General features: G+C 35.0%; 1 protein-coding gene across 5 annotated transcripts in view; it reads left to right on the top strand.

The window, feature by feature from the left end:
* The window catches only part of RB1 (RB transcriptional corepressor 1), a 180,627-nt gene that overhangs the window by 69,531 nt on the left and 83,467 nt on the right, over positions 1–27,629 (top strand). For 4 of the 5 annotated variants that reach the window (XM_030310532.1, XM_030310528.1, XM_030310557.1 and 1 more), the window contains 6 exons: positions 1,039–1,126; positions 13,236–13,352; positions 14,573–14,629; positions 14,715–14,746; positions 14,829–14,905; positions 16,038–16,234. In XM_030310532.1, the coding sequence (XP_030166392.1) occupies positions 1,039–1,126; positions 13,236–13,352; positions 14,573–14,629; positions 14,715–14,746; positions 14,829–14,905; positions 16,038–16,234 (568 nt within the window). The remainder of the gene's footprint in view (positions 1–1,038; positions 1,127–13,235; positions 13,353–14,572; positions 14,630–14,714; positions 14,747–14,828; positions 14,906–16,037; positions 16,235–27,629) is intronic. The other variant, XM_030310551.1, reaches the window with a different exon arrangement.

Raw genomic sequence — 27,629 nt, 5'->3', positions numbered from 1 at the left:
GGTCATGATCTCACAGTTCAGGAGTCTGAACCCCATGTAGGGCTTTGTGCTGACAGAATGGAGCCTGCTTTAGATTCTCTGCCTCCTACTCTCTCTGCCCCTCCCCCACTCGTGCATGCTCATTCTCTCTCCCTCTCAAAAATAAACAAACATTAAAAAATAAAAAGCAAAATAAAATAAAAATGTTAAGTATTTATGAAAAAAAAAGTTTGGTATAATAACAAAGATGATTCAAAGAAAAACCAGGGATGTTTGACATGTTTTTTCCTAAAAGGAAACTTTCACCAAAAGAGTTTAGAAGATATAAAGACAAGTTCTTTTTCCAAACTGAGTAATTCTTACTGAGGTTACAAAAAAGAGGAAGAAAATTCTCACTGAACATGTTCACTGAACAATATTTAAGGAACCTTTCAGCCATAAACATTCTGTAGTTCTTTGCACTATTAAACAGTACCTATAGTAGCAATGTGCTACCATTCCAAAATTGGAACATTAGTATTTACTGTACAACACACACACATAATTATAGCATTCAAGAAATCTTAAGGGACTGACCCAATTTTATGCTTTAACAGTGATGACTTCTAAAATGTTTGTTTCATCTTGAAAATCTTTGTAAAGTCATGTGTTTCTTCATTTGAGTTAGGGTATATGCTACCGTATTTGAAAAACTTTAATTGTAATGTTTTCTTAAATTACCATTTTGATAGCAGTTTATATGTGCTTTTCCTAAAATATTAATTTTGCAAATTAATTGTGTACTGAAATGTAGTTTTATTCGTAAATAAACATACCAGTGTTTTTAATTATGATCTTAGTGATTATGAACATGTTCTTTCCTAAAGGTTTAAGTAAATGTAAGTCCTTGTAAATAACAGTACACTAAGGGCTTTGTAAAGTCTTATTTCAGAGAACTTCTTAAATATAAACAAGAAATAGTGAGTTTGAAGATTTAACTTGTGAAATAGATAAATAGATACATTTTATTTATTTGCTTTCCTTCATTGCTTAATATTTCTTCCTATTTTTTTTCTCTAGGACCGTTATGAATACTATTCAACAGTTAATGATGATCTTAAATTCAGCAAGTGATCAACCATCAGAAAATCTGATTTCCTATTTTAATGTAAGCAATAAATGAAACTTTGTTATTTTGATAAAGAAATTTAAAATTAGAAAAATTATTAAAAATACTGAATATTTTTTTAAACATCTCCCAACCAACATGCCCTTGTCTGTTATCTTATTTCTTGCTTTTTTGAAACCTCCAAATTAGATGTTGGTAGTACTGTTTCACTTAGTGCTATTTTGGATTTTTTCACGTTTAATCTTTGCCTTGCTTGTTGACAAATTCTTGCAACTTAGACTTCATTTCTGATTTCATTTTCTTCTTCAGATACATATTTTTTTGTTTTATTTTGTTTAAATCCATGTTAGTTAACATATAATAATTTCAGTAGTAAAATTTAGTGATTCGTCACTTACGTATATAACATCCAGTACTCATCCCAATAAATGCCTTCTTAATAACCATCACCCATTTAGCCCATCCCCCCCTTCCCTCCAGCAACCCTCAGTTTGTTCTGTATTTAAGAGTCTCTTATGACTTGTCTCCCTCTCTGTTTTTATTTTTTCTCCCCTTCCCCTATGTTCATCTGTTGTGTTTCTTAAATTCCACATATGAGTGAAATCATGTGATATTTATCTTTCTCTGGCTTACTTCTTTCACTTACCATAATACATTCTAGTTCTGTTGCAACTGGAAAGTGTCATTCTTCTTGATTGCCAAGTAGTGTTCCATTGTATGTATGATTTTATTTACATCTTCTTTATTCATCAGTCAATGGACATCTGGGCTCTCCCCATACTTTGGCTATTTGATAGTGCTGCTATAAACATTGGGGTGCACGTGCCCCTTTGAATCAGCATTTTTGTATCCTTTGGATAAATAGCTAGTAGTACAATTGCTGGGTTGTAGAGTAACTCTATTTTGAATTTTTTGAGGAACCTCCATACTGTTCTCTACAGTGGCTATGCCAGTTTGCATTCCCACCAACAGTGCAGAAGTGTTCCCCTTTCTCTACATCCTCACCAACATCTGTCATTGCCTGAGTTGTTAGCCATTCTGACAGGTGTGAGGTGGTATCACCCATTATGGTTTTGATTTGTATTTCCCTGATGCTGAGTCATGTCGAGCATCTTTTCATGTGTCTGTTAGCCATCTGGATGTCATCTTTGGAGAAGTGTCTATTAATGTCTTCTGCCTCTTGGTTAACTGGATTATTTGTTTTGTGGGTGTTGAGTTTGATTTTTTTAATAGATTTTGGATACTAACCCTTTATCTGATATGTCATTTGCAAGTATCTTCTTTCATTCTATCAGTTGCCTTTTAGTTTTGTTGATTGTTTCCTTCACTGTGCAGAAGTTTTTTATCTTGATAAGATCCCCATAGCTCATTTTTGCTTTTGTTTCCCTTGTCTTTGGAGTCAAGTAAGAAGTTGCTATGGCCAAGGTCAAAAGGTTGTTGTCTGCTTTCTCCTGTAGGATTTTGATGGTTTTCTGTCTTACACATAGGTTTTTCATCCATTTTGAGTTTATTTTTGTGTATAATGTGAGAAAATGGTTCAGGTTTATTTTTCTGCATGTCATTGTCCAGTTTTCCCAACACCAGTTGCTGAAGAACTTTTTTCCATTGGATATTCTTTTCTGCTTTGCTGAAGATGAGTTGACCGTACATTTGTGGGTCCATTTCTGGGTTCTTTACTCTCTTCCATTGATCTATGTGTCAAATACATATTTAAATAATTTCCTCAGTGAGTGTCAGTTTGGGATGAACTTAAAAGGTTTGTGTTTTGTTTATTAAAATTTCTTTAGTCTTACTTTTTGTCATGTAGTTTAGCTGAATCTTCAATTCTAGATATTTACTTTCTCTTAGAAGTTTGTAGATATTATTTTGCTATTTCCTGGCTCTCCTGATTGCTGTTTAAGAAATCTGTGAATCTGACTGTTGTTTCATTATAGTTAGTGTATATTTTCTTTCTGACTGCTTTTAAGATCCTTTCTTTGAATGTGGTATTAGGATTTAACATTTACCATATCTCTGTAGTCTTTTTTATCCTGTTTTCAGCCCATTTTTATTTACATTTCTTGTCTGAACTTGTGTGTATTGCAGTTTCCAATTCCTATAGACCTGAGTTTGACATCTGAAGGGCCCTTGCTGTGCAAAAACTAGAGAAAGAATGAAATAATGAAAACTGGGGTGCCTGGGTGGCTCAGTCGGTTGAGCGTCTGACTTCAGCTCAGGTCATTATCTCACGGCTCGTGAGTTCGAGCCCCGTGTCGGGCTCTGTGCTGACAGCTCAGAGCCTGGAGCCTGTTTCAGATTCTGTGTCTCCCTCTCTCTCTCTGACCCTCCCCCGTTCATGCTCTGTCTCTCTCTGTCTCAAAAGTAAATAAACGTTAAAAAAAAAAATTTAAAAAAAAAAGAAATAATGAAAACTAATGTGTACGTTGCTTGCTTGCTTCTTCACTCCTTATTTAAATTTAAATAAAGGTTAGGATTCACAGAAATGCTCATCCATGGAAATTGGATAAGGCCAAGAGAATTATTACAGTTTGCTGTATTCCAATAACTCTGTGCTCTGTATGGTTAACATTTTTTTTTTAATTTTTTTTTAACATTTATTTATTTTTGAGACAGAGACAGAGCATGAACGGGAGAGGGGCAGAGAGAGAGGGAGACACAGAATCGGAAGCAGGCTCCAGGCTCTGAGCCATCAGCCCAGAGCCTGATGCGGGGCTCAAACTCATGGACCGCGAGATCGTGACCCGAGCTGAAGTCGGACGCTTAACCGACTGAGCCACCCAGGCGCCCCTGTATGGTTAACATTTAATACCGTGACCTGCCTGTGGCTTTGTCATACTCTGTTGTCATCTTCTTGCTTATATGCCCCCCATGAATTAGCAAAGTATTTTGTCATCATATTCATAATTGTGTTGGCTCAGAACTGATTTTGTTTATCCAAATTGCTTGAAGTTGCTTTTATATGTGGATTATCTGTAGCACAAGAATATTTCCCAAAAATAGCTACTCAATTACTTAGAACTTTTAAAAGAAATAATGATAGAAGTTAAAAGAATGATAATCTCTTTGTTCTGTTTTTAAAAATGTTTATTTTTGAGAGGGGGACGGGAGGGACAGACAGAGGGCGACAGAGGATATGAAGTGGGCTCTGTGGTGACAGTAGAGAGGCCAGTGAGGGACTCGAACCCATGAACCGGGAGATTGTGACCTGAGCTGAAGTCAGACGCTTAACCAACTGAGCCACCCAGGCGTCCCTGTTCTCTTATTTTTATTTCAAGTTTTTGTTTAAATTCTAGTTAGTTAGCATATCTGGTAAAATTGGTTTCATGTGTAGAATTTAGTGATTCATCTCTGACATTAACACCCAGCGCTCATCTCAAGTGCCCTCCTTAATGCCCATCACTCATTTAGCCCATCCTGTCACCCAGCACCACTCCAGCTACCCTTTTTGTTCTCTATAGTTGAGACTCGTCTGGTTTGCTTCTCTCTCCCCCCCCCCCACCCGTCTCTCGTTTTCCCCCAATAATCTATCTTCTCAAATTCATTTTGAATATTTCCTCTAACATTTTGAGTATGTAGGAGCTCTTTTTTTATTTTACAATATTTTAGTTTGGCAGAATATTCTACCTCGGGCATTCTCTGGAGCTCAATGTAAAGTTTAACATTAAATGAAGCTTAACAGCCTAACTGCATTTTTTCCTATCTAGATTGCAAATTGCTTACCTTAAGAGCATGTTTTGAGGATCACTAAGTTCTTCTTTGAGTTTATGTCTTTATTAGTTCAGGTTTCTTTATTTTTATAATGAATGACATCTTCTGTAAGTAAAATCTTAGAAGTTGTAGGCATTTAAGTGAATGTTTTGGCAACAGTGACTTTATTTTTTTTTAATTAATTAATTTTTTAAATTTACATTCAAATTACTTATCATATAGTGCAACAATGATTTCAGGAGTAGATTCCTTAATGCCCCTTACCCATTTAGCCCATCCCCTCCTTGCACAACGCCTCCAGTAACCCTCTGTTTGTACTCCATATGTAAGTCTCTTAGGTTTTGTCCCCCTCCCTGTTTTTATATTATTTTTGCTTCCATTCCCTTATGTTCATCTGTTTTGTATCTTAAACCCTCATATGAGTGAAGTCATATGGTATTTTCTTTCTCTGACTAATTTTTCTTAGCATAATACCCTCCAGTTCCATCCACGTAGTTGCAAATGGCAAGATTTCATTCTTTTTGATTGCCAAGTAATACTCCATTGTGTATATATACCACATTTTCTTTATCCATTCATCCATTGATGGACATTTGGGCTCTTTCTTGGCTATTGATAGTGCTGCTGTAAACATTGGGGTGCACGTGTCCCTTCGAAACAGCATACCTGTATCCGTTGGATAAATACCTAGTAGTGCAATGGTTGGGTCATAGGGTAGTTCTATTTTTAATTTTTTGAGGAACCTCCATACTGTTCTCCACAGTGACTGTACCAGTTTGCATTCTCATCAGCAGTGCACAAGAGATCCTTTCTCTTCATCCTCACCAGCATCTGTTGTTGCCTGAGTTGTTAATGTTAGCCATTCTGACAGGGGTGAGGTGGTATCTCGTTGCGGTTTTGATTTGTATTTCCCTGATGCTGAGTGATGTTGAGCATTTTTTCATGTGTCGGTTGGCCATCTGAATGTCTTCTTTGGAGAAGTATCTATTCATGTTTTTTGCCCGTTTTTTGGGTGTTGAGTTTGATAAGTTCTTTATAGATTTTGGATACTAACCCTTTATCTGATACGTCTTTTGCAAATATCTTCTTCCATTCTGTTGGTTGCCTTTTAGTTTTGCTGATTGTTCCCTTCAATGTACAGAAGCTTTTTATTTTGATGAGGTCCCAATAGTTCATTTTTGCTTTGGGTTCCCTTGCATCCGGAAACCTGTTGAGTAAGAAGTTGCTGTGGCCAAGATCATAGAGGTTTTTGCCTGCTTTCTCCTCGAGGATTTTGATGGCTTCCTGTCTTACATTGAGGTCTTTCATCCATTTTGAGTTTATTTTTGTGTATGGTGTAAGAAAGTGGTCCAGGTTCATTTTTCTGCATGTCACTGTCCAGTTTTCCCAGCACCACTTGCTGAAGAGACGGTCTTTATTCCATTGTATTATTTCCTACTTTGCCAAAGATTAGTTGGCCATACGTTTGTGGGTCCATTTCTGGGTTTTCTGTTCTGTTCCACTGATCTGAGTGTTTGTTTTTGTGCCAGGCAACAATGACTTTATGACAGGAGAGGCTTCTTTGTTATTGTTTCTAACATATGTGTGCTGTTTTCTTTCCCAAAGAATTATTGATTTTATAGAATGTGAAATTTTTGAATGACAGTGTTGATATTTATTTATTTTTTAGAGGTGAGGGTAGAAAGTGAGTGAATAGGGGAGGGGCAGAGGGAGAGAGTTTTTTTTTTAATGTTTATTTATTGTGAGAAAGAGGGAAAGACAGCATGATCAGGGAAGGGATAGAGAACGAGAATCCCAAGCAGGCTCCACATTGTCAGTGCAGAGCCTAAGGTGGGGCTATATCTCACAAACCATGAGATCCTGATCTGAGCTGAAATTAAGAGGCAGATGCTCAACAGACTGAGCCACCCAGGCACCTCAGGAGAGAATCTTAAGAAGTCTGCATGCCCAGTGTGAGCCCAATGCAGGACTCCATCTTGCGACCTACCATGAAATCATGATCTGAGCTGAAATCGAGAGTCAGATGCTTACCCAGGTGCTCCAGTGTTCATATTTCAAAGAAAGGTATAATTAAGTTTGGTTTTAGAAAGCTTATTTTGATTCACTCTTTTTTTATTTAAATTTTTGTTAGTTCACATACAGTGCAGTATTGGTTTCAGAAGTGGAATTCAGTGATTTATTGCTTCCGCACATCCAGTGCTAATCACAAGAAGTGACCTCCTTAGTACCCATTACCCATCTAGTTTGTCTCCTATACCTTCCTCTGTCAATCCTGTTCTCTGTGATTAAGAGTCTCTGGTGGTTTGGTGCAGCCACTCTGGGAGACAGTATGAAGGTTCCTCAGAAGATTAAAAATAGAACTACCCTATGAGCCAGCAATTGCACTACTAGGTATTTATCCAAACAACACAAAAAAGCTGATCTGAACCCCGATGTTTATAGAAGCGCTATCAACAATAGCTAAATTATGGAAAGAGCCCAAATGTCCATCAACTGACGAATGGATAAAGATGTGGTGTATTTATACACAGGATATTACTCGGTGATGAAAAGGAATGAAATCTTGCCATTTGCAACAGTGTGGATGGAACCAGAATCTATTAATGCTAAGCAAAATAAGTCAGTCAAAGACAAACATCACATGATTTCACTCATAGGTAGAATTTAAGAAACACAACAAATGAACATAAGGAAAGGGAAGGAAAGATAAGATGAAAACAGAGGGAGACAAACTATAAGAGACTCTTAAATGTAGAGAACAAACTGAGGGTTGCTGGAGGGTAGGCGAATGGGGGGATGAGCTAAACGGGTGATGGGCATTAAGGAGGGTGCTTGTTGGGATGAGCCCTGGGTGTTTTATGTAAGTGATGAAACTCTGGGTTCTACTCCCTGATACCGATACTATGCTGTAGGCTAACTAACTTGCATTTAAATTTAAAAAAATAAAGCATTGTCAATAAAAAAAATAAGAGACTGCTGTGGTTTGTTTCACTCTCTTCTCTCCTCCCATTCCCATATGCATAATACATTCTAGCTCCATCCACACTGCTACAAATGGCAATATTTCAATCTTTTTGATGGCTGTGTAATGTTCCTATGTATATGTGCATGCGTGTGTGTGTGTGTGTATACCACATCTTCTGTATCCATTCATCAGTAGATGGACATTGGGTTATCTCCATAGTTTGGCTATTGTTGATAATGCTGCTGGAAACATTTGGGTGCATGTATCCCTTTGAATCTATTTTGTATCCTTTGGGTAAATACCTAACAGTGCAATTGCTGGGTTGTGGGGTATTTCTGTTTTTAACTTTTTGAGGAACTACATACTGTTTTTCAGAGTGGCTGCACCAGTTTGCATTCCCACCAACAGTGCAAGAGGGTTCCCCTTTGTCCACATCCTCGCCAACATCTGTCGTTTCCTGAGTTGTTAATTTTAGCCACTCTCACTGGTGTGAAGTGGTATCTTAATGTGGTTTTGATTTGCATTTCCGTGATGATGAATGATGTTGAGCATCTTTTCATGTGTCTGTTAGCCATCTGGATGTCTTCTTTGGAGAAGTGCCTATTCATGTTTTCTGCCCATTTCTTAACTAGGTGGTTTTTTGGGTGCTGAGTTTGATAAGTTCTTTGTAAATGTTGGTTACTAACCCTTTATCAGATAATGTCATTGCAGATATCTTGTCCCATTCTGTAGGCTGCCTTTTAGTTTTGTTGATTGTTTCCTTTGCTGTGCAGAAGCTTTTTTTCGGTCCCAATAGTTCCCAAGAGGTTCTCTAGGATTTTGATGGTTTCCTGTCTCACATTTAGGTCTTTCATCCGTTTTGAATTTTTGTGTAAGAAAGTGGTCCAGTTTCATTCTTCTGCATGTTCCCATCCAGTTTTCTGAACACCATTTGTTGAAGAGACTGCGTTTTTCCCCATTGGATAGTCTTTCCTGCTTTGTTGAAGATTAATTGACTGTATAGTTGTGGATCCATTTCTGGGTTCTCTATTCTGTTCCATTAATCTATGTGTCTGTTTTTGTGCCAGTGCCATACTGTCTTGATGATTACAGCTTTGTAATACAGCTTGAAGTCTGGGATTGTGATGCCTCCTGCTTTGGTTTTCTTTTTCAACATTGCTTTGGCTATTTGGGGTCTTTTGTGGCTCCATAAAAATTTTAGCGTTGTTTGTTCTAGCTTTGTGAAAAATCCTGGTGGTATTTTTTTTTTAATTTTTTTTAAATGTTTTTAGTTTTACTTTTGAGACAGAGACAGAGCATGAACAGGGGAGGGGCAGAGAGAGAGGGGGAGACACAGAACCTGAAGCAGGCTCCAGGCTCTGAGCTGTCAGCACAGAGCCCGACGTGGGGCTTGAACTCACGGAGTGTGAGATCATGACCTGAGCTGAAGTTGGACACTTAACTGACTGAGCCACCCAGGCGCCCCTCTGGTGGTATTTTTATAGGGATTGCATTAAATGTGTAGATTGGTTTCTGTAGTATAGACATTTTAACAATGTTCGTTCTAATCCATGAGCATGGAATGCTTTTCCACTTTTTTTGTCATCTTCTGTTTCTTTCATAAGTGTTCTATAGTTTTCGGAGTATAGATCTTCACCTCTTTAGTTAGGTTTATTCCTAGGAATCTTACTGTTTTTTTGCAAATGGGATTGATTCCTTGATTTCTTTTTCTGCTGCTTCGTTATTGCTGTATAAAAATGCAACAGATTTCTACATATTGATTTTATATCCTGCTACTTTGCTGAATTTGTGTATTCTGGTAATTTTTTGGCAGAATCTTTCAGGTTTTCTACATAGAGTATCATGTCATCTGCAAATAGTGAAAGTTTGACCTCTTCCTTGCCCCTTTGGATGCCTTTTATTTCTTTTTGTTGTGTGATTGCTGAGGCCAAAAGTTTATTTTCTAATTTATAGTATTTTGAATGTATTTGACCCATAAAGATTGTAAGAATATAGTCACTCTTTGGTTATAGCTGAAGGGAATCAAGTTTTTGATATGTTTTAATAGATTACAATATGAATTACAGAATATTTTAATGTATCATGATATGCATTTTAGTAATCATCTTGTGATAAATTTTAATTACTAAATAGAGCCCCACCCCATATGATGCATGTATTGAAACTTCTTTTGTAACCATTTCTCTATTATGTGTTTTGAAAAGGTAGTGAAATGATTTAATAATACTTAACTCTTAGCACAGTTTTTAATTAGGATATGATACCAAACTCAAATCATAGTTTTAATTTTATTATTTGTATTTTTAGGATAATATACACCCCAGTTTAACTCTTAATTGAAGATAATTTATGAGAGTACATGAGATTCTTTTTATTTTAGTAGTCGTATTATAATTGTTTCATTTTTAGTTTATTTTTGTTGGAGTATGATTGATATATATATAACATTTTGTTTCAAATATGTAACATAATGATTAAATATTTGTATATATTGCAAAATGATCACAGTAAGTCTGGTTCCCATGTCATCATACATTAGAAATTAGAAAGAAATTAGAAATTTTTGTTTTCTTGTGATAAGGACTTTTAAGATTTATTCTCTTAGCAACTTTCCAATTATACATTACAGTATTATTATCTATAGTCACCATGCTGTATATTACATCCTCATGACTTATTTTATTTATTTTATAACTGAAGGTTTGTAACTTCTTATAGCTTTCACCCATTTTGCCCACCTCCAACCCCTACTCGGGCAATACCAATTTGTTTTTTGTATCTAGCTTGATTTTTTGTGTTTGTCTTTTTTTTTTTTTCAGAGTCCACATATAAATGAGTTCTTACAGTATTTGTCTTTCTCAGTCTGACTTATTTCACTTGGCATAATGCCCTCAAGTTCCATACATGTCACAGATGGAAGATTTCATTTTTTGTGGATGGATAACATTCCATTTTATACACGTGCATATGTACATACGTATATATATTATCCATTATTCAGTCATGGACAATTAGGTTGTTTCCATGTCTTTTCTACTGTAAATAATGCTGCAGTGAAGAGGGGATACAGATCTTTTTGAGTTAGCATTTTTGTTTCCTTCAGATAAATACCAGAAGTGGAATTGCTAGATCATATAATGGTTCTATTTTTAATTTTCTGAGGAACTTCCATACTCTTTTCCATGGTAGCTGTACCAATTTACATTCCCACAGTACATGGGGCTCCCTTTTATCCACATCCTTGTCAATGTTTGTTATTTCTGGTCTTTATAATTGTAGCCATTCTGACCGGTATAAGGTGATATCTCATTGTGGTTTTGATTTGCCTTTCCATGATGATTAGTGATGTTGAACTTCTTTTCATGTGTTGATTGGCTATCTGTATGTCTTCTTTGGAAGAGTGTCTATTCAGGTCTGCCTTTTTTTAAAAATCAGACTATTTGTTGACTTGTATGAGTTATTTATATATTTTGAATATTAACCCCTTGCTAAATATATGATTTGCCAATATTTCTCTCATTCAGTAGGTTGGTTTCCTTTTTGTTTTGTGGACTAATGTCAAGGAGTTTATCTCCTATGTTTTCTTCTAGGATTTTTATGGTATCGTGTCTTATATTTAGGTCTTTAATCCACTTCGAGTTAATTTTTTGTATTGTTGGCAAGTTTTATTCTTTTTCCTGTGGCTGTCTAGTTTCCCCAGCACTGTTTATTGAAGAGACCGTCTTTTCCCCATTGTATATTTTTGCTTCCTTTGTCACAGATTAATTGTATGCATGAGTTTATTTCTGGGCTCTATTCTGTTCCACTGCTCTGCATGTCTGTTTTGTGCTAATAACGTACTGTTTTGATTACTATAGCTTTGTAATACAGTTTGAAATCAGGTAGTGTGATTTGTTCTTTGTTCTTTCTCAAGATTACTTTAATCTTTTGTTGATGGGTACAAACTTTTGGATCACTTATTTCTGTGGAAAAGCCATTGGAATTTTGATAGGGATTGTATTGAATCTGTAGATTGCTTTGGGTAGTATGGACATTTTAACAATATTAATCCTTCCAGCCCATGAACATGGGATATCTTTGCATTTATTTTTGTCTTCTTCAGTTTTTTTTCTAGGTAATTTATTCTTTTTGATGCAATTGTAAATGGGGTTTTTTATTAATTTCTCTTTCTGTTAGTACATTATTAGTGCATAGAAACACACCTGATTTCTGTCCATTGATTTTGTATCCTGCAACTTTACTAAATTTGTTTATTCTAACAATGATTTGATGGAGTCTTTAGGGTTTTTTATATATAATGTGTCATGTATCAATAGACACAGTTTTACTTCTTCTCCAGTTTGGATGCCTGTTATTTCTTTTTTTTTTTGCCAATTTGCTCTGGCTAAGACTTTCAATACTATGTTGAATAAAAGTGGGAGGAGAGTGAGCGTCTTTGTTTCTGATCTTACAGGAAAATCTGTCAGCTTTTCACCACTGAATATGATGTTAGCTGTGGGCTTGTCATAAATGGCTTTTATTATTTTGAAGTATGTTCTCTCTCTACTTGCTTTGTTGAGAGTTTTTATTGTAAATGGATGTTGAATTTTGTCAGGAATTTTCTGCATCTATTGAGATTGTATGATTTTTATCCTTCATTATGTTAATGTATCATATCGATTGATTTGTGAATGTGGAGCCATCCTAGCATCTCTGGAATAAATATCACTTGATTGTGGTATGTGATCCTTTAACATTGTTTAATTTGGCTTCCTAATCATTTGTTCTGTGTGGATTTTTGCATTTACATTCATCAGGGATATTGGCCTATAATTTTCTTTTCATGTGGTATCCTTGTCTGGTTTTGGTGTCAGGGTAATGCTGGCCTTGTAAAATGTGTTTGGAAGTGTTATTTCTTCTATTTTTTGGAAGGGTGTGAGAAGTTTTGGTATTAATTCCTTTTTGGATGCTTGATAAAATTCACCTGTGAAGCTGTCTGGATCTTGACTTTTGTTTCTTGATTATTACTTTTGTTTCTTGATTGATCAGGTTTTATGTTTCTTCATGGTTCAGATTTGGTAGTTTGTATGTTTCTAAGAAGTTTTCTTTTTCTTTTAGGTTTTCCAGTTGTTGGTGTATAATTGTTCTTAGTAGTCACTTATGATCCTATGTATTTTCATGGTATCAGTTTGTAATGTCTTTGAGGCTCTTTTTTGATGGATGGAGGGGCTACCAAATCTCTTCTTTAACATAGCAGCAGAAAATTTAGATAGTAGGGTTTTTTATTTGTGCTTTAGTGTTTTTTGGTTACTAACATCCTAAAATGAAATTCTTTATGCTCCTTTTATTTTCAGTAGTTGTGTTTACCTAGTTTTTATGGAAGTATTTCCATAGTGTAAATAATCAAAAAGTGAAAAGTTGTATATCATAGGACAGACATGTTAATTATGATTGAATAGTATCCTCAACATTGACTTAAGTTTTTCCTCTTTAAAGAACTGCACAGTGAATCCAAAGGAAAGTATTCTGAAAAGAGTGAAGGATATTGGATGCATCTTTAAAGAGAAATTTGCTAAAGCTGTGGGACAGGGATGTATGGAAATTGGATCACAGGTAACTTGAGTTCATTTCGATTGGTGTCACTATAATAGAAATAGTTTCAAATATAATGTCTTTCCAAATTGTGAAAATATTACAATAATATTTGTCTTATATTGGTAGATTCTGTATCTTACCTGCCTGTGTATGCTGCTGCTTATGGAAAATTTTATAAGAAAATGCCCCTTACACTATTACAGAAACTAAAAGTAAACATGTAGAAGTTTTTAGACAAATTGTAGAAATTTTTAAAAAAATCAGTAGAAAAAATTAAAATCTTTGATACAATTACATTTTTGGTGTATAGTCTTTGGCTTATACATATATGAATATTCGTGAATGCATATACTTCTCTGAATGGCATCATATTATACCTGCTATTTATCGGTGGTAGTGATATCATTTTACTACTATTATTATTTCAGAATATCTAAAACCAGTACATTGGGTAAAGATATGGGCTCTGAATCAGAACCCTGGGTTTATATCTGGTTCTGCCATTTATGAACTGCCATTAAACTTCTTTGAGATTTGGGTTTCTGTATTTGCTCTGCTTCATTGTGTGGAAATAGTGAGGTAACATAAAAATATGTTTGAAAACTATAATCTGTATACATTTATTTCAGCGTAGTGAGGTTATATTTGGATGCTAATAGTGTTTTAAATAATTGTATTTATAAGTCTTTTTGGTTATATATGAAATTTATGCTTATAATTTGAAGGAATATGGTTTGTGTGTGTATATCTAAAATTTTGTTATTCTTTGAACTAATAGGAACTATTTATTTGGTTAAAACTTTTTGCGGGTAACATCAATTGGGTCAGATGATTGCCTTTTCCAGTTTTATGGACAGACTATTCTCAGTCCTGGAGAGCTAATGTGAAAATACATAACCGAGGCCACAAGAAGCATTACATTAGTATATAAAAGAGTTAACCCTAGCACCATGTATATAGTGTGTGTGTGTGTGTGTGTGTGTGTGTGTGTGTGTATCGATTGATATGGACTGAAGTGGAAATGAAGGAAAACCAAGTACTGGACCTTCCCTCTTGATAATTTATTGGGAATTTAAACATTTTATACTGAAGTCTTAAGTTTTAGACAAGCTAGTTTTTGTGGTCTCTTGGTATTCAGTTTCCTAAGAAGTATCAGAAATATGTTTCAAGAGAAAACTTCTTTAAAATTAATAATTATGATTTTTAAAGTAGTGGAATCTAATTTTTTTTCTTTCTAGAGATACAAACTTGGAGTCCGATTATATTACCGAGTAATGGAATCTATGCTTAAATCAGTAAGTTAAAAAGAACATAATGGAAAGAAAATTTAATGCTGACATAAAAAAGACATTAACTAAACATTTTTTATATCTGTTTTAGGAAGAAGAACGATTATCCATTCAAAATTTTAGGTAAATTCTTTAGTTTTAATAAAACAATTTCTTCTTTTTATAAAAGTAAATGTTTCAAAATCATTCTTTTTCTTTTCTTTAGTAAACTCCTGAATGACAACATCTTTCATATGTCTTTGTTGGCATGCGCTCTTGAGGTTGTAATGGCTACATATAGCAGTAAGTTAAATTTTAGTCAATAAACACTTTAGTTCAGTTTAAAGTTTAAAAAACTTACCTAAGGTGTGGTGTGTTTTTTGGGGGGGAGTGGAGTTAAGGGGATGATATGCATATGTTAGATCAGTATATATTGAAGAATATAAGTAGTCACCATAAATCATTTAAATGTGTTATTATCTTAATTATTTCAGGTCATCTTGGGAATAGTATTTCATTAGGCTCTTATTCTGGGCTATCCTGAATCTAGGAAATGAACCTTTGAAATTCCTTTCAAGACAGGAGATTGTGAATTTCCAAGGAGTACAAAAGTAGCATTTCCCTATACGGAAACACTGCTATAGGCTTTATGGCAATGAGACCAAAGATTGGAGCTATGGTTCACCAGATAAATAGAACAGAAGCCACTGATGGTGTTTTTTAAACGATACAATTTTAGACATGTATTGTTTTGCAAATAATATTGTAGATATTAAGAAGTCTTGTTTGTGAAAACAAAAGAAAATTTACCTAGGATACAAATACACAATAAAAGAGAAACTTAAAACTGCTAAACATATGTGGAAAACTGAATCCTCATTAATAACCAGAAAATACACATTTAAAAGAGTTGCTGTTTTCTAACCAAATTAGCAAAATTTTAAAGAATCCTTCCCTCCCAACATCAGGGATTATTGAGGTTGTTAAAATGGATATGCTAATGCATTGCTGGTTAGATATTATACTTGTTCCTGATATAAGGGTAGGGTATTTAAATCTTTGAAAATCTGATAGAAGCATAAGCCCTCTATTTAGGAAAAACGTGTGGACATACAACTCAAAATTTAGAAGCCTATTTCTTTTGGGTCCTTGGACTCCACAATAAAAGTTTTGCTCTAGGAGCACCTGACTGGCTCAATCTGTACAGCACACAGCTCTCAATTTCATGGTTGTGAAATCAAGCCCCATGTTGGGCATGGAGGCTACTTAAAATAAATTAAACAAAATGAAAAACAAATCTGTTCTAAATAGAAATTTTTGTGTAGCTTTTCTGCTGTGTTTTAAGTTTTTGTTTGATAAAACCTTCCAAGCTAAAAATACATAATTCAAGGCTTAACATTTCATACCTAAGTTACACTTTTTCTTTCATTTTTAGGAAGTACATCTCAGAATCTTGATACTGGAACAGATTTGTCCTTCCCATGGATTCTGAATGTACTTAATTTAAAAGCCTTTGATTTTTACAAAGTGATTGAAAGTTTTATCAAAGCAGAAGCCAACTTGACCAGAGAAATGATAAAACATTTAGAGCGATGTGAACATCGAATCATGGAATCCCTTGCATGGCTCTCTGTAAGTAACTAGCTAAAACAATTAAAAATATTAATATGCAATTGATAAGTTATCTGTTAGAACTATTTGTTAAAATTTACCTCAAGAGCAAATGCAGTTTAATGAACACTGTAATTCAGTGTATATCCCAAGAATCAAGTGGAATATTAGCATGGAGTTTTCTCTTTTACTTGGGCTCCCTAGACCATCCGCTACAATGATTTATTTAGGAATAGCTTTAATTAAAACATGGTACTTTAAAGCAAAGCAGAATAAAGTATTTGAGCAGTATATTTAGAGATGGCATATTTGAAAATTTAAATGCTCTTAAATTCTAAAAAAAGGTAAAAATTAAGATTATGCTATTTAAATGTTTTAAAAGTATAGTTTTCTGGTTGAATTTATTTGGATTTTTTTTTGTTCTATCATTAAAGATAGTCCAAAACCCTATAATATTGTTTGATCACAGTTATTGTTTATAGCATTGTAGGAGCACAAATCATATTCTCTAGGTATTTTATTTATAGCATATAAGCTATTGATAAAGCTTTTGTTTCATAAAGATGGCAATAGTAAGATACTTATTTGAATTTCTTCTGTGTTATGCTTTTTAAATCTCCATAGTTGGGTAATACTTTGTGACTCACCAGATTTGTAGATTAATATGGGGTTGGTTTCTTTTGAAAGTTTGTTCATGCTAAGCATGTAACTTTTCATTGATGCTAGTATATAGAAATGGCAATGAAAACTTTGACTTTAGTTACACTAGAATTCTAATCTATACATGTAAGCCTTAGTTTAAATTTTTTGATGTTTTAAAAGTTTAATGGCTAAGAGATAACTTATGTCTTAGTGTTTTCTTGCATTGCTGTAGGGACAGAGTAGATAGAACAGGAGAGAAGTAAGCCAAGTAGATAGAAAGCTGTTGCATTGCTATAGTTGAATTTAGTAACCCCATTATACAGGAGCTTCCACTTTATAAGATCCAGAGTAGTTAGGAGAAATCTAGGGGATTTCTGGGGGATTAAATGAGAATGGCAAAAATGAATAAATAGGTAAAGAAATTAATAAAGAGTACTTTTCAGAGATTGATATGCCCTCTTCTTCTAGACATTGAAATCAAAACATTACTGTATCATATGAAAGTGACTGTTGTCATTTCTTTTAAAGAATTAGTTTTTTTTTTTTTTTTCCATCAGTACACGTCTGCAACATGCCTTGCATTGGGGTAGACATTGTGAAGATACAGAAAAGACATGGGCTCTGAAACTTATGGAGGAAGTAGTAGACATTTACTGTTTATAAATTGCTTGTGTTCAAGCCTGTTTAGTTCAGTTACTGGTGGTCTAGGATTCTAAACAATGTTCCTTTATTTTTGAGAAATTTTGGAGAAAAAGTGACATGCCCAAAGCCTAGAAAAGGGTATCATATATTAATACAATGATATGGAGGTCATAAGCCTCTAAATTTAAATTCTAAATGCAGTTGGTATTGCTAGGGGATGAAGTTATAGATGATTTTTATTGTCATATATTTTTAATATGTCAAATATTTAATATTTAATATGTCACATATTTTACTTCTAAAATGTTTACCTTTTTGATAAGGGAATAGGGTAACTGTGAAGATAAGTCACACTACACAAATAGAATACTGTGAATTTTTCCCATGAGAATAATTGACATTTTAGAGAAGGTACCATAGATATATCTCAGCTTTCGCAGATTGTTTTTTTTTAAATTGAAGTATAATATATATGCAGAAAAGTATATATAACAAGTTTATAGTTTGATGAATTTTTCACAAATTTAACACACCCATGTTGCCAACACCCAGATCAAGAGAGAAAACTTTAATAATTTTTTGATTCTGTATCACAATACAATTTTTTCATTAAACTGTAGATTCAAACAATGTTGTTTACCCAGGGAAACATCAAGTGAGGTACTACTTACTTTTCCTTACAATAATTTAATGAAAGAAAGAACATCATTGAGTTTTTAATGGTTGCATGGGGAAAAGTCTTAGCATCTTTGCTACACAATCTTGAGATTTAATAAATCAAGAATAGAATAAGGAAAAAGCACACCTTTCTTTGTTTCGATACCAGAGAGTTTAACAGGTAATATATAAGTATAAAATGCTAAAAAAATAAAAAGTCTATTGGAAAACTTAGTGAACTTTTGTTCTATGGAAATTTAAAGAAATTAGAGGCAATTTAGAACAAACCATACCTAAGAGTTAGATTAAATGACTTCCAGATGTTTAAGCCTTTTATTTATTTATTTATTTATTTATTTTTGTTTAAGCCTTTTAAATCACTTAAGCAGTTTATAATGCCAGTAGATGAAGAGGTGAGATTTGGATATCTTTCTTTTAGTGTATTCAAAATTCATCAGATTTCTCTCAATAAAATCTTTATAAACCAAAGTACATTGGGTATTTTATTTTCTAAGTGGTCTTTCTTTCTGGGGATATTATGGACTCTTTCTGTCGATCTCCTTGCATCTCTAACTTCCTTAAGACTATTTCTCTGACAGCAACTAGAGAAATCATTTTAAGATGCAAATTTCAGGGTGCCTGGGTGAGTCAGTCTGTTAAGTTCTGACTTTTGATTTCAGCTCAGGTCATGATCTCATGGTCATGCAATCGAGCCCTGTGTTGGGCTCCATGCTGAGTGTGGAGCCTGGTTGGGAAATTCTCTCTCTCTCTCTCTCTCTCTCTCTCTCTCTCTCTCTTTCTCTTTCTCTCTTCCTCCCTCTCCCTCCCTCCCTCCCTCCCCTTCCCTTTTTTTCTCTCTCTCAGAAGAAATAAATAAACATAAAAAACCAAATCTCATAATGCTAACTAAACAAAAACCTTCTGTGAGGGATCTGTATATCTGGTAATGATGGAGGAAGAGACTACCATATGACTCCCCTCAAAAAAGCTATAAAACCTCTATGTAATCCAAAAAGCAACTGCCTGAAACCCCTGGACAGGAAGAGTAGACAGACTCTTTAGGCATGAAGGGGACCCCTGAGCTGGGAAGGAAGCTTTTTAGGTGAGAAGTTATAATAGGATGGGGTGGGGTGGGGGGTTCCAGTGGGAAAACTGCAGGCTTTCAGGCCAGGGAAACTAGAAAACTGAAGCTGGGGAAACCTTGGCTACTGAATAGAATGCACAGATTTTGCAAAGGAAAGAGCCAGAGAAAGAGTGCCCAGATTCTGTCTACCCACATCTCTGTCTGAGACCTAAGTTATTGCAGTGTAATAGATTCAGAGCAGCTTAATGAAAGACAAAGGATCTGAAGTGAGACAGGTGCTAATGCCCAAATAAACAGTTTATAGTTCAAGTTCAGCAAAAATAATTGTCTGCTTAAAAACAAAAGAAAACAGTACTCATTTGAGGGAAAAACGACAGAATCCAGAATCTTTACAACTTAACATTTATGACATCCAGGATACAACTTGAAAATTACCCAGCATGTGAAGAGGGTCAAAGGAATCAGGTGGAGGTTTTTAAATTTTTTTTTTAATGTTTATGCATTTTTGAAAGACAGAGACAGAGCACAAGCAGGGGTGGGGCAGAGAGAAAGGGGGACACAGAATCTGAAGCAGGCTCCAGGCTCTGAGCTGTCAGCACCAGAGACTGACGCGGGGCTTGAACTCATGAACCGCGAGATCATGACCTGCGCTGAAGTCAGATGCTCAACTGAGTCACCCAGGCACCCCGGATGCAAGTTTTTAGAATGGGAACTTTATTTAGGTCAACTCTTTGATCCCTCAAGGTTCTCTTTTGGAAGCTTTGTCTCCTTTTTTCTTCTATCAGCAGTTCAGAGTATGGTCTTACACTCCCTGGTGTCCCTCAAACCATTTTAGGGAATCTGCAAGATAAGAAGTATTTTTATGTTGCTATTCAGATGTTACTTCTGTTTTTTACTCTGTTGACATTTATATCAGTGACGTAAGAGTGTTGGCACCTTTGTAGGTATTAGATCAGCATCCAACTGGCGAGTAGTCATTGTATTCTTCACCACCACAAACTCTCAATTAAAATACAGAACAGAACAGTCAGTTTTATTTAAGAATGTCATTGATGAACCAGTAAGAAGTATTAATTTTATTGAATCTCCATTTTCACGCACACATGGTTCAAAACAACTGACAATAAATATTGCCAGTGGTGAATTTTGAGTTTTCAAGGGAAAATTAGAATTTTGTTAAGTTTGTATCCACTCTAAGCATTCAAAGACTTCTGATGAAATCACTGGTACATTAATAAATGTGACTTGATATAGTATAAGGAGATTTGTCAACATTTGTAAGATCTCCATAATTCAGTGAAGGGCAGAGAGAGAGGTAGAAAATCCCAAGCAGGTTCCATGCTGTCAGCATGGAGCCTGACTTGGGGCTTGATCTCACCAACTGTTAGATCATGACCTTGGCCAAAACCAAGAGTCGGACACTTAACTAACTGAACCACCTAGGTGCCCCAGACCAACAGATTTTAAGGTCTCAGAATATGAAAAGCTTATTTTTGTTTATTGATGTTGATCCCAATTCCATATTGCAATTAACCTTTAAGGAACTATAGCTTGCCAAGTTTTAGGGTAGTATCAAAGAAATATATCCATTATTATCTGAAAACTCTATTAAAACACTCCTTTTTCCAACTACCTATTGTGTGAGGCCAGGTTTTCTTATGCAAGCAACCACTACCTTGTTGTTAGTGCAACAAAGTAGATACAGAGAGTTATGAGAATTCGGGTCCTTCTAGGAAACCAGAGATTTACAAGATTATAAAACAGTGCCAGTGTGCTCACTAATTTTTTTTGAAAAATATGGCTATTTATGCTTAACATATAATGAGTTTATAAAATATTAACATATTATTTAACATATATTAACATACAATGGTTAATTTTGGTTCTTTAAATCACATTCTTAGAAATTTTGTTTTAAATTAAACTTAATTTTACTTAAAAATTACTAATACAGTAAATATTGAGAGATAAAGTCCACATGAACAAAGTTTTTTGGGTCTTGAATAATCCTGAGTAATTTTAAGAATGTAAAAGTGTTATGAGTCCAAAATGTTTGAGAATGTCTCTCTTGTATTCTCTTCTCCGTTCAGACTTTTCTTTTACTATAACTCACATAACCATGTTTGTTTCTGCCTATCCCTGAGTCTTTATTCACTTCATAGGCCCAATTTAAAATACTTTCCTCTGCCTTTTTATTTACCGGAGTTTTAGTTCTACTTCCACTTTGTTTTTCATGATCATCCTAGTCTGTAGTCATTCTTCCTCCTTTACAGCCTTACAGTGTCTATTTATACTACTTATTAGTCATTTATAAACTTTATATCTTCTTACCTGTGCATGTCTCATGTTAATTGTGTTACTGTATATAAAGCACTCAGAACAGTATCTGACATCATATTATGCACGTGCAATTTAATAAGTGGGAGTGAAGGATAGAGAGGGGTCAACTAATGATGAAATGTAGGTAGTGTCTTTCACTAAGATACCTGGGATTGGATGAAATTTCCTTGGAAAGATGAATTTCATTTGATTATGTTGAGTTTGAAGTGATTGTAGGTCATTCAAGTAGATGTGTCCAGTAGCAGTTGGTTATGTATGTCTGGAGCTTAGGAAAGAAATCTAAGCTAGGAATATGAACCTGAGAGCTGCTGACACATATATAATAACAACAGTTTCTACCCTTTATTGAGACAGTTCATCTTTCGCTAGGCACTGTGATGAGTAGTTCTTTTATTTTTTTAATGTTTATGTTTTGAGAGAGAGCATGTGTGCACAGGCATGTGAGGGGGAGGGGCAAAGAGAGAGAATCCCAAGCAGGCTCCACACTGATGGTGCAGAGCCAGACACGGGCTCAAACCCACGAACTGTGTGATCATGACTTGAGCCTAAACCAAGAGTTTGACACTCAACCAACTGAGCCACCCAGATGCCCTGTGAGTAGTTCTTTTAATATTTAATTTTTGTGATGATTTTTGATGTAGTATTCTAAATGAATAAATTAATGCTTAGAGAACTTCAATAACTTGTCCTAGACCACACAAGTTAAATGCAGAGCTGTGGTTTGAACGCAAGTTTCTCTGGCTCTGAAGCTGTTAATCTGTATGTTTTTACCGAATAACTAAAGTTTGGAGAATGGATAAGATCACCTAAAGAGAGAATGTAGTACAATAGTTCCTTCTTATCCACAGAGGATGTGTTCCAAGACCCCCAGTGGATGCCTGAAACCATGAATAGTATTATGTACTGTTTTTCCTATACATATATACCTGTGATAAAGTTAATTTATTATTAGTAGGCATAGTAAGAGATTAACAACAACAAAAATAAAATAGAACAGTTGTAACAATATACTCTAAAATTTGTGTGGTCTGTCTCAAAGTATTTTATTGTATTATAGTCACACTTATTCTTGTGATGATGTGAGATGATAAAATGCCTATGTGATGAAATGAAGTGAGGTGAATTTAGGCTCCTACTGACTGTCCGATCGTACCCTACAAGGAGAATCTTCTGCTTCTATGCTGCAGTTGACTGGGTAATTGAAACCATAGAAAGCAAAACTGCAGTTGAGGGGGACTGCTGTCTAAGAAGAGAAGGTGGCTAAAGATAGAATCCTGAGGCTCTCTGACATTTAAGAGCTAGACAGAAAAGAGAAGCCTACAGAAGAGATTGAAATAGAACAGCTAGAGAGATAAGAGGAAAATCAGAAGTGGTGTCATAAAGAGAAAGACATTACAGGGTCTGAGTCAGTGGTTGCTGTTTCAGATGCTATAGGAGCAGCCAGTAAGAACTGAAAAGTATTCATTCGTTTGGGCAACAAGGCCACTGGTGATGGTAGCAAGGACTGTTAATAGAAGTGGTAGAGGCAGGAGTAGGTTGCAGTGGAATTTTGAAGAGATGTGAATGAGAGATAAAGTGGAGACAGTGATTGTAGATAACTTTTATGAGAGTCTTGTCTGTGAAGGGAAATAAAGATACAGCTGCCAAGTCTGTGAGGTGGAGGGAAGATTATTTTTCAAGATGGGAAAGGTAGGATTAAATGTTGATGGAATAGAGTCACTAGGAGTGTTCTGAAGTTGCTGGATGACACATTAGTGGGTTAAAACACCCGTTTTATTTTGCTCATGATTCTGTGGGTCAGGGATTTAGGAAGAGTTTGACTGGGCAGTTCGTTCCTGATGGTGTGGTATCAGGGGCAAGATCCACTTCCACGGTGCTTCTTAACTCACAAGTCTGACGCCTGGCTGCCCCTCATACATGGTCACCTTTTCTTTCCTCCCTTCTATTTTCCCTACTCCAGGTGGCATCTCACAGCATTTTGGTTTTAAGGTAGTCATTTGTCTTACATAGCAGCTGGCTTCCAAGAAGCTTCTGAAAGAACTATAGCTGAAAGCTGTATTCTGTTGGTGAGAGGAATCACAGGTCCTGTCCAGATTCAAGGGGCTCCCTTGAATAGGTGTCATGTCTTGTTTGAAGAGAGGCAGGGTGGACATCTGGGTGGCTCAGTCAGTTAAGCATCTGACTTCAGCTCAGGTCATGATCTCATGGTTCATGGGTTCAAGCCCCATGTCAGGCTCTGTGCCGGAAGCTCAGAGCCTGAAACCTGCTTCAGATTCTGTGTCTCCCTCTCTCTCTCTGCCTCTCCCCCACTCACGCTCACTCTCTCTCTCTCTCTCTCTCTCTCTCTCTGTCTCCCTCTCTCTCAAAAATAAATACTAAAAAAAAATTAAAAGGGAAGCAAGGTGGGATGGCACATATCATGTGGCAAAATGTAAAGAACGGAAGCAGTTACCAGTAAGGTTGGTATGTGGGTGCCATGGCAGAAAATGAAGAAGTTTCCATTTGATGGCTTTATTTTTATACATAAAATAGAGCTGAGTAGTTTGCTGAGGATGAGTTGATAGAGGGTAGTAGGGAGTGCAAAGTAGTATAGTCAGAAGTTTGAGGAGAGTGCATACAATTTGAAATTGTTGCTGAGGAGAATAATAGAACTGAGTGATGAAAGATAAGAGGATTACCTAGCAGCACTGAAGGAAATTTTGAAGGTAGAAATTTTAAATTTGTAGTGCCACCCCAACTCTTTGTGGTGGCATGATTTTTTCCAGCACCACCTAGCAACTAGATGTAGGATTAGAAAAGACCAACAGCTAGATTGACCCAGGATATTAGGGTTTGCCAACACAGATGTGGTAGACTGATAATGGGGCAAATAAAGTGAGGAAGTTGGTCAGAGTGATTAAAGTGGTAAGTTTAGTAGTTTCAGTTGCATAGAAGAGATAGGAGGCTGATGGAGAAGGTGGAGGTTTTAAGAAACCTCTTTTAATGAAATTTAATAGAGATTTCAACTTCATATTCCAGAGCTAGAACATTTCTGCATAGTTTACTGTATTCTAAGAAATAACCTTAGGAATGCATAAATGAGTTGGAATGCACATGAACACCATTGGAAATGAGGTGGTCAAGGAACCAAGAGGCTGAGTGAACAGTGAAGTCACCCAGGACATGTGTTAGGACGAGTGTGGACTGGGGACCAAAGTCTTCAATACTTGAAGGAAGTGACCTTGAGATAAGAGGTTCTAGGAGAGGCAGAGGGTTAGAGAGTTCCTAAAAATTAAAAGCCCCTGTCTTAATTTTTAAATAATCTCTTTAACAAAACCTAGTTTGTTGTCTTACATATAGAATTTAGGTGCATAAACAATTAGAATTATAATGTCTTCTTGATGAATCTACACCTTAATTATTATGAAATGACCCCTTTTATCGCTGGTAATATTCTTTGCTCTGAAAACTGCTTTGTCTGATATTAGTAAAACCACTCCAGCTTTCTTTTCATTAATACAAGCTTGGCCTATTTATCCCATCCTTTTACTTTTAACCTATTTGTGTCTTTATACTTAAAGTAGATTTCTTATAGGCAATGTGTACAGTTGAATTGACTCTTGAACAGAAGACTTTGAAATGAATGGGTCCACTTATACCCAGATGTTTTTCTGTAAATACAGTACACTATTATAGATACTGTATTTTCCTTTCTGTATAATTTTCCTAATAACATTTTTTTCTAGCTTGCTTTATTGTAAGAATATGGTATATAATGTATATAGCATATAAGATATGAGTTGATTGACTGTTTATCTTATCCATAAGGCCACTGGTCAACTATTGTCTTTTCAAATCGTCATTCTGACAGGAGTAAGGTGATAGCTCATTGTAGTTTTGATTTGCATTTCCCTGATGAATACTGGTTGAGCATGTTTTCATGTATCTGTTGGCTCTATGTCTTCTTTGGAAAAATGTCTATTCAAATCATCTACCCATTTTTGATTCATATTTTTTTTTAGTGTTGAGTTGTATGTATTTTAAATATTAATGTATTTTGAATATTTATGTATTTTGAATATTAACTCCTTGAGTATGTCATTTGCACATATCTTCTCCCGTTCACCAGCCTGCCCTTTTGTATTCATGATGATTTTCTTCCCTGTGCAGAAACTTTTTATTTTCATGTAGTCATAACAGTTTATTTTAGCTTTTGTTTTCCTTGCCTTAGGAAACATAGCCACAAAAATGTTGCAATGGCCAGTATCAGAGAAATTACTGCCTTTATTTTCTTCTCAGAGTTTTATGGTTTCAAGTCTTATATTTAGGTCTTTAATTAATTTTGAGTTTATTTTTGTGTATGGTATGGGAAAGTGGTCCAATTTCATTGTTTTGCTTGTAACTGTCCAGTTTTCATAGCACCATTTATTGAAGAGACTATCTTTTTCCTATTCTGAATTCTTGCCTTGTCATAAATTAATTGACCATATAAATGTGGTTTTATTTCTGGGTTCTCTGTTCTGTTCCATTGATCCATGTGTCTGTTTTTGTGCTAGTACCATACTCTTGTTATTACAGCTTTGTAGTATATCTTGAAATCTGGGGTTGTGGTACTCCCAATTTTGTTCTTTCTCAAGATTGCTTTGGCCATTCAAATTTCGGTATTATTCTAGTTTCATGAAGAATGCTGTTGATATTTTTGATAGGAATTGCAGTGAATCTAGATTGCTTTGGGTAACACAGACATTTTACCAATATTCGTTGTTCTAGTCCATGAGTATGGAATATCTTTCCATTCATTTGTGCAATCTTCAGTTTCTTTAATCAGTGTTTATAATTTTCAGATACAGATCTTTCACCTCCTTGTTTAACTTTATTCTGAGGTATTCTTTTTGGTATAATTTTAAATGAAATTGTTTTCTTAAATTTCTCTCTCTGCTACTTTGTTATCAGTGTTAACAGAAGTGCTTCCAATTTATTGGAATTCATTTTGTATTCTGCAACTTCACTGAATTCATTTATTCTGATAGTTTTTTAGTGGAGCTTTTTAGGATTTTGTATATTTATCATCTGCAGATAGTGACAGTTTAACTTCTTTACCAATATGGATGCCTCTTATTTCTTTTTTGTATCTGATTTTATGGGTAGAACTTCCAGGTCTAAGTTGAGTAGAAGTGGTGAGAGTAGACATTCCTGTCTTGTTCCTGATACTAGAGGAAAAACTCTGTTTTTCAACATTGAGTTATGCTATCTGTGGGTTTTTCGTATATGTCCTTTATTGTGTTGAGATGTGTTAGCTCTGAACCCACTTTGTTGAGAGTTTTTATCATGAATGAATGTTGAATTTTGTCAGATGCTTTTTATGCATGTACTGAGATGATCACATGGTTTTTATCCTTGTTTTATTAATGTGGCATATCATGTTGATCCATTTACAAATGTTGGACTGTCCTTGCATCTGTGGATATATCCCACTTGATTGTGGTGAATAACCTTTCGGTGTATTGTTGAATGTGGTTTGCTAACATTTTGTTGAGGATTTTTGCATATATGTTCATGAGGGATATTGGCCTATAGTTTTCTTGTAGTCTTTGTCTGGTTTTGGTATCAGGGTATCAGCAGACTCAGAGAATGCGTTTGGAGGCTTTCCTTCCTCTTCTGTCTTTTGGAATAGTTTGAGAAGAATAGGTATTAATTCTTCTTTAAATGTTTGGTGGAATTCACCTGTGAATATTCTGGTTCCTGGACTTCTATTTTTGGCAGTTTTTTGATTGATTCAATTTAATTACTAGTAATTGATCTATTCAGATTTTTTATATCTTCCTGATTCAATTTTGGGAGATTATATGTTTCTAGGAATTTATCCATTTCTTTTAGGTTGTCTAATTTGTTGGCATACAATTTTTCATAATAGTCTCTTATAATCCTTTTTATTTATATGGTATAAGTTGATACTTCTCTTTCATTTCTGATTTTATTTATTTAGGTCTTTATTTTTATTGATGAGTCTGGCTAAAGGCTTATTAATTTTGTTTATCTTTTCAAAGAACCAGCTTTTGGTTTCATTTGATT

Source organism: Lynx canadensis, chromosome A1 (assembly GCF_007474595.2).
Source record: "Lynx canadensis isolate LIC74 chromosome A1, mLynCan4.pri.v2, whole genome shotgun sequence".
NCBI classification, from domain to species: Eukaryota; Metazoa; Chordata; class Mammalia; order Carnivora; family Felidae; genus Lynx; species Lynx canadensis.
The sequence above is the reverse complement of the archived record's forward strand: the minus strand, read 5'-3'. Positions and strand labels throughout refer to the sequence as shown.